This window comes from Pipistrellus hanaki (assembly GCF_964339955.1).
Source record: "Pipistrellus hanaki genome assembly, chromosome: 3".
In the NCBI taxonomy this organism is placed as follows: Eukaryota; Metazoa; Chordata; class Mammalia; order Chiroptera; family Vespertilionidae; genus Pipistrellus; species Pipistrellus hanaki.
Window position 1 is genome coordinate 165341016 of NC_140505.1, and position 17115 is coordinate 165358130.

Consider the following 17115-nt stretch of genomic DNA (forward strand, 5'->3'; position numbering starts at 1 on the left):
CAATTTTCACCATAAGTAGAAGTCCTCAGCCCAATCAGGTCCATTAGCTCCCAGTGTCCACTTATTTCACCCTAGAGCCTAGATCATACACACACACACACACACACACACACACACACACACACACACACACATTTGGCTATGCTCCAAAACTCATTGAGGTGTTTAAGGGTACTATGTTTGGCTCATGAAGCCCAGACAGCCATCTCTACTTCCCCATGCAATCTTGGAGTGCGATACTATAGGTTTGTAGCCTCCCTAAGCAGCTACATCAAGTCATCAAATTCATTTGGAATTTCTGCATTTCATTCACCTGAAGTGTGATACCAGGGCAGAGGGGCCTTCCTTGTCACCCACACACCTGTCTAGTTTTTTTGACATTCTCTCCTCCAGTTGTAGAGGTGGGAGACAGGGAAAAGTGACCAACTTGATCGTAGACTAGACGTGGCAGTATAAAAGATACATAAACCAAAGTTCAATGCAATCATTCAATTTAAAAAAAATACATTTACAAATAATTTGAAGGGAAAGCTCTCGTGAAGTTTACTGAATTCGAGGACCATAAAATATAAGAGTTCAAAGGATTTTAATGTTTACCGAACTGGCAATAAAATTATATTCTCTATCAGTTTCAGTTCTGCAAACTATAGTAAGTACTTAAGGTCATCAGTAGGCTCTTGGAACTGCAATGAAATGGATTCTGAGGAAACCAATTTTACCATAGGCTAATAGACATAAACAAGAGTTAAGTTCCTTGTATAAGGAGTTCACAACTTGACTGAATTTGCTCCAAACTTACAGCAAATAAGAGATGAAATATATAGAAAGAGAAATACAGATAGATTAAGCATCTTTTGACCAAGAAGTGGAAGAGAAAACAATGATGAAGTATGGATCCCGGGCCTTGTTCTGAAACAGGCAAAGGCAGCCGCCCCTGCTGTTGGAGGAAGGCCTCGGTGCTGAGTGAGCTGAGTCACGGCTGGGAAGCAGACATTCCCTTGCTACTTTTGCCTGCTTATAAACTAGGCAACCATAGAATAACCTCTGTTAATGTGCATCCTAACTTACAGATTTATAAGAAACCATGAGCTTGGAGAAGAGGGTCAGGAAACCTAGAACCAAATCATCCATGTGCCGTTCAATTACAGACACAGCTGCAGTAGTCCGTAGGAAAGAAGTCCCCCAAAGTCACTCTGAGATCTAATTCTCAGGGAGTCGGAGGGAAGCACTAAGGGAAAGGGGGAGGGAAGGGCTCAGACAAATAAAGATGCCTGCACACCAAAGTTGGAAAGTATACAAATTGAATACTAAGAAAAAGTCAACAATACTATCGTGAACACACTCCAGTGTAATTTCATAGAACCTTTTAACAAAGACTTTGGGTCCCAAAGGGTATTTTCAAACATATAAAGGAAAATGTTTGACCACCCACAGATTTCCACTAAACAAAGAATAAAATTTTTTACTGTAAAAGTTAAAAATTAGAGCCCCAACTGAGTGGTTTAGTTGGCTGGAGCATTCTCCAGTACACCAAAAAGACTGCAGGTTCAATTCCTGGTCAGGGCACATAGGTTGCAGGTTCAATCCCTGGTTGGGGCATGTATGGGAGGCAACCATGTTTCTTTCTCTCTCTTCCTCCCTTCTCACTCCCTCCTTTCCTCTCACTCCAAAATCAATAAAAACATATCCTTGGGTAAGATTTTTTTTTAAAAGTTAAAAATTGGTAAACAATTTAAATAGAAATATATTTTTAACTGAAAGAAGCAAACCTAAATCTTTGAATAATAATATGATGGGGGATGTCAATAGGCAGTTAAAGCTTGCTGCAATATGCATTATGTTTGGAGGAGGAGAGAAATATAAAATTCACTTAGACTTTATAAGGAGATGAATAGTTATGAATGGTTTTTAAAATTTCAATGACTTCTGAAAGAATAGAAATACATTTTGCAGCTTCTAAATCAATAGAAGTAAAGAGAAAGATAATGAAAATATTATCTAAGCAAAAAAAATAAAAGGTGGGGAGTAAACAAAAGGATGGTAAGTGGAAAACAGACAAGAGTGTAGAAATAAATCCAAATATACAAAAATTACAATAAATGTTAATGGATTATTTTCATCAATTAAAAGTGTCTAATTGTAAGATGTTAGGTGGACCAACTTGCAACTAGCAGATAAATACTAGTAAGTTTCAGAGATCAAAGGCACAGCATAGTGAGTATAGTCAACTGTATTATACACATCAAAGTTGCTAAAAGTCTATATTTTAATTGTTCTTATTACAAAAAAAGAAGTGATAATTATGTGACCTGATAGAGGTGTTGGCTAAAATCACAATTGTAATCATATTATCTATACTAATAAAAGGGTAATATGCTAATTAGACCAGATGTCTTCTGGACATCCATCCAGACAAAGCCATGGTGGCGGGGCCAATGCAAAGGTAGTTAGGGGTGATCAGGCCAGCAGAGAAGAGCAGTTAGGGAGATCAGGCCAGCAGGGGAGAGCAATTAGGGGAATCAGGCTGGCAGGGTAGAGCAGTTAGGGGCATCAGGAAAGTAGACAGAGGCAGTCAGGGGAGATCAGGCAGGCAAGCAGAGGCAGTTAGGGGCAATCAGGCAGACAGGGAAGCAGTTAGGGGCATCAGGCAAGCAGGCAGAGTGGTTAGGGGCCATCAGGCAGGTGAGTGGTTAGGAGCCAGCAGTCCCGAATTATGAGAGGGATGTCCAACAACTGGCAGTCGGACATCCCCTGAGGGAATCCCGGATTGGAGAGGGTGCATCAGGCCTCTAGTAATATATAAGTAGATCAAATCAATATGTTATATACCTTAAACTTACACAATGTTACATGTAAATTGTATCTCAATAAAAATGTTTACTATACTGCATATGAGACATTTAACTTCTTTAAAGTGGTTTTTAAAGTAAGGAATACCAAATATCCAATAGTCCTGTGGTGAATGGAAATTAAAACAAGAAGAAACCATCTAAAACCCACTAAATTGTTGAAAATGAGATCTGACCATATCAAATGTTGGAGAGGCTGTGGAGCAAGGAGAAGTCTAACATGTAGCTGGTGGCAATGTCAGTTGGAACAGTCACTGTGGGGAACAACTTGTCAATATCTAGTCACTATCGATACCTAGACTATTTCCCCCAGCAGTTCTACTTTTATATATTATATGTAGCCTAGAACAACATCCAAGTGTGTTAAAAGAGACCTTTTACAGCAATATTTGATGATACATTATGATAGTGAAAAATTAAAAACGAGTTAAGTGTCCATCATGGGTATGTATACATGAATTGTTATAGTAGTCATACCATGGAATATTACCAGCAGATGAAAAGAATAAATTTAAGCTGAAGATGACAACATAGATATTTCTTTAAAAATGTAATATTGAGAGAAATCAACAGGTTAATGGGATAGATAATATGGTCATATTTATACTTTGTTCTGAACCATAATAAATAATACTATACATTATTTATGGATACATATAATATATGTAGTGATGGTATAAAAACATCATAGCATAATAAATCACTGATTCAGGATTGTAGTCACCGCTAGGGAGAAGGCAGAGTAATTAGTTCCAAGAAAGTGCACAGTGACTTCAAGTCCATCTAATGTTTATTTTTTTAATATATGCAGCAATAAATTTAATAAAAAATAAATGCAAATAAAAAGTAAATTATATAATGAAAAATATAGATACAGTAAATATGGCCAAATAGAGTGATTATATAATGGATACTTGAGTGTTTGTTATATTCTATGTTTTTTTATACATTGGCAATATTTCCCAATTTTAAACTGTGTTTCATTTATTTAAAAAAAAAATATTAGAGGTTTGCAACAAGGGACATCCTAGTTAGCTAAAAGGTTGGGTCATTGATTATGATGGAGAAATCCAAGAAGAAAAATAGAAATGTAACCATTTTTGGTCTTTCTTTTCAGGCACGTATATGACCACTTCATAAACCTCTACCCACAGCTGATTAAGGCACCTTCCATGGCGAATAAAGTGCAGAAGTTCATGAAGTATGTATAATAGCTCTTCTCTTCTCATCATTATAAGGCTGCCGGATGTGGATGTGTCATTTCAAACAGCGATTTTTTCTTTGCCGATTTCTTTTTCTGTCTCTCAGGCAGGACTCTGGAGTTGTTCTTGTAGTGAGGTTAATTACCTTTTGGCAATAGCATGAAAACTGATTGCAGACAACATGCTCTGTAATTTGGGCCCTTTTGGAGGTCAGGTTAAATATCACATTGTTGATTGCTGGCACAGCTCGGGGAGGACACCATCAGCGAAAAGCGGCAAAGTCAAATCCCTGGATTGTTTCCCTCCCTGGTGGGGAGCCTCTCTTTCCTGCAGGGATTCCTCCTTCTCCCTCTGTAAGACGTTTCCTTTTCACCAGCCGGGTGTCTAATCTGAGCTGGAGTGTTAGCTCATATCTAAAGTCTTAATTCTTAACATTCTCTGAGAATATTTCCACTTTAATGCAATTTTCTGAAGGCTAATAATGATCAATATTCAGAAAATGTATATGTTTGTGGGATGACAAGCTATGAAACTAATTTGGGGATAGAAGAGCTCAGAAGAGCTTAGTGTATAATTTTGGCCCTCCAAATTATACACTAAGGAACGTCTTCATTGCCTGCTAAAGTCCTACAGAGCATCTGTTAAAAACCACTGGGCTAGATGCCATGAAGTAATAACATTATATTCTAAAAAAAAAAAAAAAAAATGATCTAGAGGCAACTTAAACAAATCAGAAATGACTTCCAGTATACAGTTATGTTAAATCATCCCCTATGAAGGGCAGAGAACTAAAAGAGGAGAGATACAATAAAAAACAAGGTGTTTTTTGTTTTGTTTTGTTTTTTTTCTAAGCATGCCAGGACAGAGGCATTGATGCAGTTACTGGCAACAATTGAAATAGAATGAAGCAGAAACTATAAAAATGATCTAAATGAAAAATAAACATATACAAATGATCCAGCCCTTAGGAGTTTTTATTTTTTCCTGTAGTTTAACTTTATCTCCTGTTTATACCAAAGTAAACTTATCCTTACTGATTTAATGAGATGTTATAATTTTATATGAATGAGTTTGGACTGTCTATCTTTGACTTTCTTAGGTCTCAGTATCACAGATAGAAAGACATTACACCCGTGTTTTGGTTCCAGAGAGAGCTTTGAGAAACTCTAAAGAAAGAGTCATAGTTCTAGGGGGAATTAAAAATCATTTCAGATTTTCCCTGATAGTCTTTTAAAGACTATCAGGAGTGTTACAAGATTCAGTGTTTAAATTATACTACCATAATTATCTGAATATATTATCACTAAATTCCTGGATTTAACTTAGCTTTTGATGAGCAACCATAGAGACCTATAGTACAAATCTAATTTGTCTTTCAGGAAGCAAGAACAGTGGACACGGAATAACGTCAGATCTTATCAGGATGATCCAATTTGGAGACATACAGGCTATGTAATGACACAAATGGATGGGCTGCATCTAGGAGTAGTGAAGAAGGCTATATTAAAAGGGAAAACGGTAAGATTTTTAAGAAACTATAATTTATTCAAGATTTATGAAAAATATGAGGAAACAAAAAACACCCAATCGGAAGAGCAAAAAAAGAAAAAGTAATCAAAAAATATGAAGATAGCATAAGGAGCCTCTGGGACAATTTTAAGCATACCAACGTTGGCATTATGGGGATGCCAGAAGGAGAAGAGAGAAAACGAGATATTGAAAATCTATTTGAAGAAATTATGACAGAAAACTTCCCCTTCCTGATGAAAGAAATAGACTTACAAGTCCAGGAAGCCCAGAGAGTCCCAAACAAGAGGAACCCAAAGAGGCCCACACTAAGACACATCATAATTAAAATTTCAAAGGTTAAATACAAAGAGAGAATCTTAAAAGCAGCAAGAGAAAAGCAGTTACCTACAAGGGAGCTTCCATAAGACTGTCAGCTGATTTCACAACAGAAACTTTGCAGGCCGGAAGGGATTGACAAGAAATATTCAAAGTGATGAAAAGCTAGGACCTATAATCAAAATTACTCTACCCAGCAAAGCCCTCATTTAGAATTGAGGATCAGATAAAGTGCTTCCATAAGGAAAAGCTAAAGGAGTTCATAACCACCAAACCAGTATTACATGAAATGTTGAAGGGTATTCTTTAAGAAGAGGAAGAAGAGGAAGAGAAGAAAAGGAAGAGGAGGAGGAGGAGGACAAGGAAGAGGAGGAGAAGGAGGAGAAGAAGGAAAATGAGAAGAAGGAGAAGAAGAAGAAGAAGAAGAAGAAGAAGAAGAAGAAGAAGAAGAAGAAGAAGAAGAAGAAGAAGAAGAAGAAGGAGAAGAAGAAGGAGAAGAAGAAGAATGAATGAATAATAAAATGACAACAAATACATACCTAACAATTGAATCTAAAAATCAAAATAAACAAGGAATCTAATGAATAAAATAAACTAATGAATAAAATAGAACCAGAGGCATGGGAACATGGAACAGACTGATGAATCTCAGAGGGAAAGGGGCAAGGGGAGAGATTAACCAAAAATCTTATATGTATATATGTATTTCCTATGGACACAAACAATAGGGTGTTGAAGACCTGGGGCAGGGCAGGAACTGCATGGAGGGAGGCAATAGGGGGTGGGGGAGAAGGAGTGGGACATCTGTAATACTTTCAAGAATATTATTTTTAATTTAAATTATTTATTGTTTAAAATATTACGTAAATCTTCTTTTCCCCCCACTGACCTCTCCCCGGCCGCCTTCACCCCGCAAACAATAAAGAATTTTTAAAAATCAGTGAAGACCCTATAATTTTTAAAGTTAAATAACTATATTGGGGGGTTTTGTTTTTATTTTTTTGTTAAAATGTCTTTTGTCCTCCCACCACTTGTTCCAGAAAAACAGTTTGTACATAGCTGCCCATCGCTGGGCTACTCTGGTGGATTGAATCTTGCTGGAGCAATGCTGGCTAGTTAGCACAAAGTTCATGTTCATGTTGAAGGTTAATGCTGTCAAGTCTGTTCTATGTTAAACACAGGATCAGAATCAAAAGCATCTTAGTTGAATGTTTTTACTGTAAAGCAGTGATTCTCAGCTAGAGGCGATTTCCCTCCAGAGGGTATTGGGCAATGCCTGGAGACAGTTTTGGTTGTCAAAACTGAGAAGTGCTATTGATGTGTAGTGGCTAGAGGCCAGGAATGCTGTTAAACATCCTACAATGCATGGTGCCCCCCACCCTAGCCCCAAAAAGAATTATTATCACTAGTGCCAAGACTGAAAAAAAACTGGAGAGCCTTGCTGCTTGGGAGAATCTCCCCAGACTGTGGATATTAAAGCACGCTAAAATATCTCATAAGCTATAACATTTTAAAAAATCATCTATACCAATTAAAGAGAAAGATGCAAATTGACCACACCTTCACGACCCCCACCAGCCAATCAGGAGTGAGTATGCAAATTAACCCAACAAGGTTGGCAGGTTAATTTGCATATACTGGCACCAAGCAGCCTGGGGCAGGATGCTTGTGTTCTGCACCATCCTAGCCACTTTGGGCCTCTGGGCAGCATGGGAAGGTGGAAAGATGGCTCCAGGCCAGAGCAAAGGCAGAAAGGTGGCTCTGGGCTAGAGCGAAGGCGGTGCTGACAGCCAAGGGAAGGGAGGCCCATTCTTGCATGAATCTTTGTGCATCAAGCCTCTAGTAAGTTATAATAAATCTACTGTACCTGTTACATAGAAACCCTTCATAAGGGAATGATTTAATGGATCCCTAATGAGAGAAACAATAGAAAATGACACCTGTCACAAATCAGTGTTAAGTGCATGCTCTGTCTTTTCCCAGCCTATGACCCCATTCCAGATTCAGTTCCTGAATGCTGTTGGAGATCTGCTGGATCTGATTCCCGCACTCTCTGATACAAAAAACTCTAGCCATGATGCTTTGAAGAGATATGACCAGGGACACTGCTCTGCTCTTATCAAGGTGAGACATACACCCTCTCTCTTTTTCCTGGTTCTGGTCCACACAGACTTTTTCCATATGACACCCAAGTATGTCAACATCTCATCACTGCTAAGGCTGTAGTTATAGATCAGCTCATGGGCTCCTCTATTGTGGACTTTAAGAACTAGAAGGAACTGATGGAATTGGCTGTACATGATGTTACCTCTGTTTCTTCCACTATTCTTCCCATGCTGGATGTACGTGCCACTCCCACTTTCTAGAACCTTCCATCTTGCATGATAGCTCTGAGTCTTTTTTGTGCACATTAAAGGTTAATTCCTGATAATAAATATAGCAATAGATACCTGCATTGACATATCCTATACACTTGTTTCACGTGTAATCAGTTATTGATATATATCTCCCTATACACTTACTGTATAGGATGGTGCCAATTTGTGTCACAATTCTGTTAATCATTTATGAGAAATATCTGTATGTTACTTGTAGTCAGTTATCTATATCATTCACTATGATTCTGGCTATAGGTTCTTCCTGGATTTGAGAACATCTATTTTGCTCACTCAAGCTGGTACACATATGCAGCCATGCTCAGGATATATAAACACTGGGACTTCAACATCAAAGATAAAGACACCAGCAGTAGTCGCCTCTCTTTCAGCAGCTACCCAGGTAACAAATTTAGAGGGACATCTGAGTACTATTTTAGGATGAAACTCTGGTGATTCAAAGTAACTGGAATGAGAGAAGTGTTTAGTGGTTAGTAAACATTAATGAAATTTAATTTTCAGGATGCTTTTTGAAGAAATATGGCTTTTTTAATAGAATAACATAGGCCAGCCAGTGCAGCTCAGAGGTTGAGTGTCAACCCCTGAACTGGGAGATAGAGGTTTGATTCCCAGTCAGGGCCCATGCCTGGATTGAATCTCCAGTATTGGGCATGCAGGAGACAGCCAATTAAGGATTCTCTCTCATCATTGATGTTTGTCTCTCTCTTCCTCTTCCTTCTCTCTGAAATCAATAAAAACATATTTTCAAAAATAAAAATAAATAGAATGGCATAAAGTTAGTTAATAGAGCTGACAAAAATTCACTTCAATAAATGCAACTGAGTTATTTATTAAGTACAAGGCTCTTTCTATGCTCTGCTGTGGAAGCAAAGATGAGCAAGACAGATCCTGCTCGCCTTATCTCCTTGAGGGTCTGTCCCTGCTTCTCTTATTCATAGCAGTATGCACAACACCTAATCTAGTGTTAGTACTTAATTCGTTTTTGTTGAATGAATGTACAAGCTTATAAATGTGATACTGACAAGATAAATACAATATGGATAAGAATAGTATCATTAACTGGAAAGGAGGCCAACTGCTCAGCTCCCACTGACTGTCGTTACCAACCATGTGAAGATCAGTGTTTCCCGATCCTCCAACTTCCCAAGAAAAAAATAAAAAAACCCATTGTTTGATCCCAAGAAAGTACATCTGCTAGTTGGAATTTCCCCCTTACTTGCATATTTGCAACCGCTTCAGGAAGCATCATGAGCAAAGGCTAGGGGAAAATTCTTACCAAACACCTGAGAGTCTACAGAGGATGTGATGTGGGCACTTTTGACCTTTAATTACCTCTCTGTAACTTGTAGGGTAGTTACAGCTGTCATGTCTATTCATCGCTGTTAGAACATTTTGCCCCTTCTGGTATTATTGTTCCTGATGGTATTACCACCACCTTATCAGGAATGCTGACTCACTATTTTTCTGTCCTTGTGTACTGACCCTTCTTTCTTTCTTTTTGTTTGTTTGTTATTGTTGTTGTTTGTGTGTGTGTGGTGTTTTTTTTACTGTTGCTGTTAATCCTCACCCAATGATATTTTTCCATTGATTTTTGGGGAGAATAGAAGAGAGAGGGGAAAAACAGAGAGAAATATATCAATTTGTTGCCTCTTGCATGTGCCGGGCTGGGGAGGAGCCTGCAACCGAGGTTCGCACCCTTGACTGGAATCCAATCCAGGACCCTTTGGCCCACAAGCTTTATTCACTGAGTCAAACCAGCTAACGCCTGACCCTTCTTTTGAGACCATTTTGATTTCATCTTTGTCATAGTTTGCTTACTTGTGTTAGTGTTGAGGAGGTATGAGGACTCCTTGCTCTATGATTTGATTCTTTTGTGTCCCTTTAGACCAAAACTTAAGGACAGCAAGAGACTGAAACCTATCAAATATTCTTCCTCTTTTAAAAAAATATATATATTTTATTGATTTTTTACAGAGAGGAAAGGAGAGAGATAGAGAACTAGAAACGTCGATGAGAGAGAAACATCAACCAGCTGCCTCTTGCAGACCCCCTACTGGGGATGTGCCCGCAACCAATGTACATGCCCTTGACCGGAATCAAACCTGGGACCCTTCAGTCCAAAGACCGACGCTCTACCACTGAGCCAAACCGGTTTCGGCTTCCTCTTGTTTACAATATAATGCAATGTTCACATGTTACCTGCACTGCTTTGGAATCTCTGGAGAAGAGTATTAAAAGTACTGGATCTCACCGAAACCAGTTTGGCTCAGTGGATAGAGCGTTGGCCTGCGGACTGAAGGGTCCCAGGTTCAATTCCGGTCAAGGGCATGTACCTTGGGTTGCCGGCACATCCCCAGTAGGGGGTGTGCAGGAGGCAGCTGATCAGTGTTTCTCATCGATGTTTTTGACTCTGTCCCTCTCTGTTCCTCTCTGTAAAAAAATCAATAATATATATATATATATATATATATATATATATTTTTTTTTTTTTTTTTTTTAAAGTCCTGGATCTCAAAGACAGTGATGGGGAAGGACATGAGGGATTTCCTGTGAAACTCATGACTCTGTTAACATTTCCATATATATCCTTCCAGAATAGGTAGATATATAGACAATAGAAATTTTTACAGCAATTAAACTGGGGCAGAACAAAAGTTACTTTTTTTTTTTTAACCCCAATGTGTTTTAACAGGATCCAGTGGAGCAATGTGGCTCATGTTTTCTCTAACTGATCAGCTTTGTTCTCAAGAATATAGATGAAATACATGTAGACTCATTTCTGTTACCAAGTGTTGATGAAGGGGTGTGCCACATTTGATTCATCCAATAGATATGGAACCAGACTTCGCCACCAATGTTGTGCCATGGGAGGTGTTGATCCCAGAACAGAGTTGGATGGCTTCTTTGTTTTCCTTTGGTGGAGGAGTGCCGTGGTAGATTAAGTGGATTAAAAGCGTGGTATTAGTTTTGAATGGAAGGAGGCAGGGCTGATGCTCTTTGTGATATGGGCAAGTATATTTAGAACTGCTGAGTCAGAACAGACAGGTCAAGCCATGAAAGATTTGTGACTTGGCTGAGGCTCAAGTTAAAGCTGATGTTAACTGGGATGGCAGATACCATCATACTGAACATCTGAAGATCTCACATTCACCCATTCATATTTTTCCAATACAGCATGACCCTCCTGCCAAATTCTGACTACCAAGATGGTCGCCATGAAAAACCCTAAAACTTCAATGTACCTTTGTAGTCAGTTATCTATATCATGACCTTTTTATTTATTTATTTATTTATTTATTTATTTATTTTAGCTTTCCAAAAAGGAAAAGGGTAGAGTGTGGCCAGTTGCTAAATTATTTTTCAATCTATGAAGTCTAACTATTTTACTCTGATAAACCTGCTTTCTATTTGTAAAATGAGGCTAATATAAAATTGTAAACATTATGTGATTTATTCATCAACAATTTTTTTGTTAAATTGTTGTGCTATGCAAAATATTTACAATGGAGAACAAGCCAGATAAAAGTTCTACTTTAACAAAACTTGCATTCCAGTGAAATATAGAGGCAAATTAAAAAGCAATGATAATAAAGTATGGTTTGTATAATAAATAATAGGAAAGGCTAGCCTGGGGATGTTGAGATGGACTCCTAAGAGAATTTAAGTTGAGGCATAAAAGACAAGTATAAATTAGCTAGACCAGCGATCAGATGGGGATAGTGGAGTGGTAGAATGTTCCATGTGAAACAAAGAGTGTGTGCAATGGCCTGTAGGCAAGAGAAACTGTGGAGAAGGCCAGAGAGAAGGAATGAAGGGCAATGCAAGACCATTAATGTAACAAGGGGTGGAGGCATTAATAGATTTGCATTTTAGAATTATCTGGCCTGAGAAGGAGGATAAGAGAGGCTGCCAACCGAACATTAGAAGGCTGATCCAGGTGACTCAGACCACATGTTTTATTGATGATCAATCAACGTGTGAATGGGAGATTGGTATCCATGTTCAAGAAGAAAACAAAATGTCAAAAATGACTGCTAAAGTACTGTAGCTCATTATGACTTTCTTTTTTTTTTTTAAATATATTTTATTGATTTTGTACAAAGAGGAAGAGAGAGGGATAGAGAGCCAGAAACATCGATGAGAGAGAAACTTCGATCTGCTGTCTCCTGCACACCCCCTACTGGGGACGTGCCCGCAACTAAGGTACATGCCCTTGACCGGAATCGAACGCAGGACCCTTCAGTCCGCAGGCCAACGTTCTATCCACTAAGCCAAACCGGTTTCGGTTCATTATGACTTTCTATGTGCTCCTGTTACCCTAACCAGAATACTCGCGGGATAATTACCTAGTAAGAATTGCCAGAAGAGCACTCCCAAAATTGGATTCCAGCACAGAGGAATAGAAGGAACAGCAGTAATCCTTCGTGGTACATTCATCAGTATTACAAAAGGATTTACTGTCTCCAGCACGCCCAGACTTATCTAAGCCGATCTCATGCTCCATGAGCTCCAGAACCCCAATTGACTCCATGCAAACAGAGGTGGTTCAGCCAAGGAAATGCATTACTACAATAACCCCATCTTAATCTAGAAAGGATTTAAACAATTCAGTAGCTTCATAGGCTCAGTCTTTTTTAATAAGTTTCCCTTTACCCTTGGGGAAATTGTTTCACTTAAAGATGCTAACATGAAATGTCCTGAGGGAGTCAAAAGCATACCAGAATTATACCAGGTGCTGATAACCTCCACGTGCTCTTAAGTCTAGCCAGTGATTTCCAGCTGCCTTCCCTCTCCAGCCCCCCTGAGACCAGGCAGGGTAGAACTGTGGTTGGCAAACTGCGCTTGCGAGCCATATGCGGCTCTTTGGCCCCTTGCGTGTGGCTCTTCCACAAAATACCACGGCCTGGGTGAGTTTATTTGAAGAAATGGCAATTAGAAGAAGTTTAAGTTTAAAAAATTTGGCTCTCAAAAGAAATTTCAATCATTGTACTATTGATATTTGGCTCTGTTGACTAATGAGTTTGTCGGCCACTGGGCTAGAAGTACTGGAGCATCCTGGCTGCAACCAGTGTATCATGTGTACCTAATTTAGGAAGCACCTTTTCAGAATTTTCTAAATGTCTTTCTAGTACCTAAGACCAGCCAGCATGGTAATGCCATTCAAATGGGGCCACGTTCGGACAGAGACCCATGTGGGTCCTCATCCCTGGATTTCTCATTTGGAGGAGAACCACAGGCAAGTTCAACAAGATGCCATGAGTAGCTTTGGGATGCAAGACTATGAGGGGGTTCTGAGGAGTAGATCCTGTCTGCTGGTCCTCATATTGTAATTTTTATAGCATTGAGTGGACAGAATGTTGGGAACATGACGAGTTTGGGTGAGTCTTGTGTCAGACACAGCATGTGTTCTCGGCTCTAAGCTACCCAAGGTCATGCTTACCCTTGGGCTTCAGCATGTGTTGTCACTGCAGTACCACCTTCCTTCTACTGCACCCAAGGGCAGCAGGGGAAGTGACTACTGATCTTTACTTGGTGTGCTCCACTGCTTGTCACCTTCCGCTGCAGTCCCCTGGGGAGCACTGGACCTGGCCCCTACAAGGGCTTTTGAGCACCCTGCTCCACAGCACAAATGGGCCTTTCAGCAGATCTCATGCCTTTAGCTAATGAGGTAGCCTCCCACAGTCACAGGCCAGTCTTAACCTGCCAGGATATTCCTTGTGCGATTGGAACGGCTCTTCTGGCCTTGCCCACAGGCTCTCAACTAATTGTGCCCACTGGTGGGGGTGTGTGAAAGGTGGAGGTGTGTAAAGAGATCACAGACCAGGAACACAAGGGTTATAGCTGAGAGAGGCAAGAGCAGAGAGTTGGAAACTATGCTGAGCTACGTTTATGCTATAAAAATCTGAATTTAACTTTAATGACCATAAAAAACCATTCACATTTCTCTTAACATTCTGTGTAATACTTGGATTTGAGGTCATTATTAACAAATCACAGTAAAGACCTTTGAGACTGTCATAACAGCCAGTATTCACAGGTGGCACCATTGATATTGCAGAGCCAGTAAGTAAATGGTGATGGGGAACTGCAGAGGCAAAGAAATCCATGTTGTTTCAGTACAAGTAGGTTACAAAGTCATGGCTTTGTGAGTAATAACAGTGTTGCTACCTTTTTCTCATGGTGGGAGTTAGAATAGATAATATAGAGAGATGGTACTTGGACACTATAAAGAATCTTTACGTGCACCGATTGGACAAATACATTTTCTCTACTATTAATAAATCCCTATATCTTACCTAGGCCAATGAATTTTGGAATATATTTCTTAATGTAATTGTTTATAAAGGCAGGAGTTCTGAAAGATATACTTGCCCGAGGTTCTGAAAACCCAAAAGAAGGTGGCCCTGGATAATGTTGTTCTAGAAGTTTTCCATCCCTCACAAGGGTTTTGAATAGCAAGGACTATTTTACCTAACAACTGATAAGGCTAAGGAAGATAAAATCCCCACACTAACCCTACCCCCAGGAACGCCAGCCACAATGTTGAAGGAAGTAAGACATGGAGAGAAATCCCATAGGGAATGACAGCCACTGAAAAGGTAGCCAACACCATTGTATAAAGACCTCCTCACAAAGGTCTACTGACTTTAGCTGCATGCAGTCCTTCAACAGATTCAAAGAAAATTGGTGTCACTGAGTCTTCCAGTCCATGAATATAGTATCTCTACTTATGTAGATCTTCTTTTATCTGAACAATGTTTTATAGTTTTTAGTATATGGGTCTTACATACTTTTAATTCATTTGAATCCTAAATAATTTTTTTTCTTTTTTTTTTTCTTTTTTTTTTAATTTATTTATTTATTTTAATATATTTTATTGATTTTTTTTGTTTTGTTTTTTTTTTTGCCACCCTCCCTCCCTCTGAATCCTAAATAATTTTTGATGCTCCTGTAATCCGAATTGAATTTTTGACTCCCTATTTCAATTGTTCATGGCTTATATATATGCATTTGTTATCTATTGCTACATAACAAGTCACCCCCAAAACGATTGGCTTGAAAAGACAATAATTATTTAGTATCTCATAGTTCTTGTGGATCAGGAATTTAGATAGGGTACAGTGAGGGTGGCATGTCTGGGTCTCCTTAGAAGACTCACAGACTGAGGAACTGAACTCTCTATAATTTAACTGAAGCTGAAAGATACATTTCCAGGTGACTCACATGGTTGACAAGGTGAGCTGACAAATTGGTTCCCACCACTTGGGCCTCTCTACAGGACTGCTTGAGTATTCCCATGGCAAGGTGCCTGACTTTCCCCAGACCAAATGATCCAAAAGAACAGAGCAGAAACAGTAATGCCTATTATGACCTAGTCTCAGAAGTCATATACTGTTACTTCCACTACATTCTATTCATTAGAAGCACATTATTATGATCAACCCACAAACAAACAAAAATATGGAAATATAAAACTCACTACAGTATAGAAATAAGATTATTTTGGTACATTTACTATTTATCCTGAGAACTTTCTAAATTCATATATCAGTTCTAATAGCTTTTTTATAGATTGGGATTTTTCAATATCCATCATCATGCCATCTTTGCATAAAGGCAGTATCACTTCTTCTTTCCCTTGTATGTCCTTGATTTCTTGCATAAGATCTCCAGGACAATGTAGACTAGGAGGGCATGATAATCCTTTTCTAGTTCCTGATCTTAAGAGAAAAATATTCAGTCTTTCATCATTAAGTATGTTTGTTGTAGGATTTTTATAGATATCCTTTATAAGGTTAAGAAGATCCCTTCTGTTCCTATTTACTAGCTTAATGTTTGTTTTATGAATGTTTTGTGAAATTCTTTCTCTGCTTCTATTAAAGTGATCATATAATTTTCTTGCTTATTAATATGATTAGTTTCATCTATTGATTTGCAGATTTTAAACCTTCTTGGCATTCCTGGGATAACCCCCCACTTAGTCATTATATATCATTAAATTTTTTTGGTTAAACTTAATGCTATCTTGTTAAGGATTTTTTTCATCTATGTTTATGAAAGGTTTTGGTCTGTAGTTTTCTTTTCTTGTAATAGTTTTGGCATCAGGGTAACCTCATCCTTATAATCTGACTTTGGAATTAATTTTTCCTTCTGTGTTTTCTAAAAATAGTTTGTGTATGACTGGTAAATGTTTAATACAATTAATTGATTAAGCTACCTAGACATAGTTTCATTTGTTGGGAAAGTTTTTAATTATTAATTCAATTTATTTTATGTTATAGGACTATTCAGGTTTTCTAATACTTGAGTCAGTTTTGCAAATTTGTGTCTTTCAAGGAATTCATCTACTTTTTCTAAGTTATGTTTGTTGTCAAAGTTATTTATAGTATTTTTATTACCTTTTGATGTCTGCAAGGTCTGTAGTTATTTTATTTATTTAATTGCATTTATTGGGCAACATTGGTTAATAAAATTATATAGGTGTCAGGTGTACAATTTTATAATACATCATCTGTACATTGCATTGCATATTTATCATCCCAAGTGGAAAAGAATTAAACAGATGCTCTTCAACCTACTATGGGGGTACCTCTCAATAAACACATTGTAAATTGAAAATATTGTAAGTCGAAATGCATTTAATATACCTAATCTACCAAACATCATAACTTAGCCTAATTTACCTTCCACTTGCTCAGAACACTTATATCAGCCTGCAGTTGGGCAGTTACTTAACACATTGTCTATTTTATGATAAAGTGTTCAATATCTCAAGTAATTTATTGAATACTGTACTGAAAGGGAAAAACAGAATCATTGTTG

At 38.2% G+C, this 17115-nt stretch overlaps 1 protein-coding gene across 1 annotated transcript in view; it reads left to right on the plus strand.

Annotated features, from left to right (window-relative positions):
* PLBD1 (phospholipase B domain containing 1) overlaps positions 1 to 17115 on the plus strand; it is a 53821-nt gene that overhangs the window by 17982 nt on the left and 18724 nt on the right. The window contains exons 3-6 of the mRNA XM_084877911.1: positions 3967 to 4050; positions 5431 to 5569; positions 7880 to 8020; positions 8530 to 8674. Of these exons, the coding sequence (XP_084734037.1) occupies positions 3967 to 4050; positions 5431 to 5569; positions 7880 to 8020; positions 8530 to 8674 (509 nt within the window). The remainder of the gene's footprint in view (positions 1 to 3966; positions 4051 to 5430; positions 5570 to 7879; positions 8021 to 8529; positions 8675 to 17115) is intronic.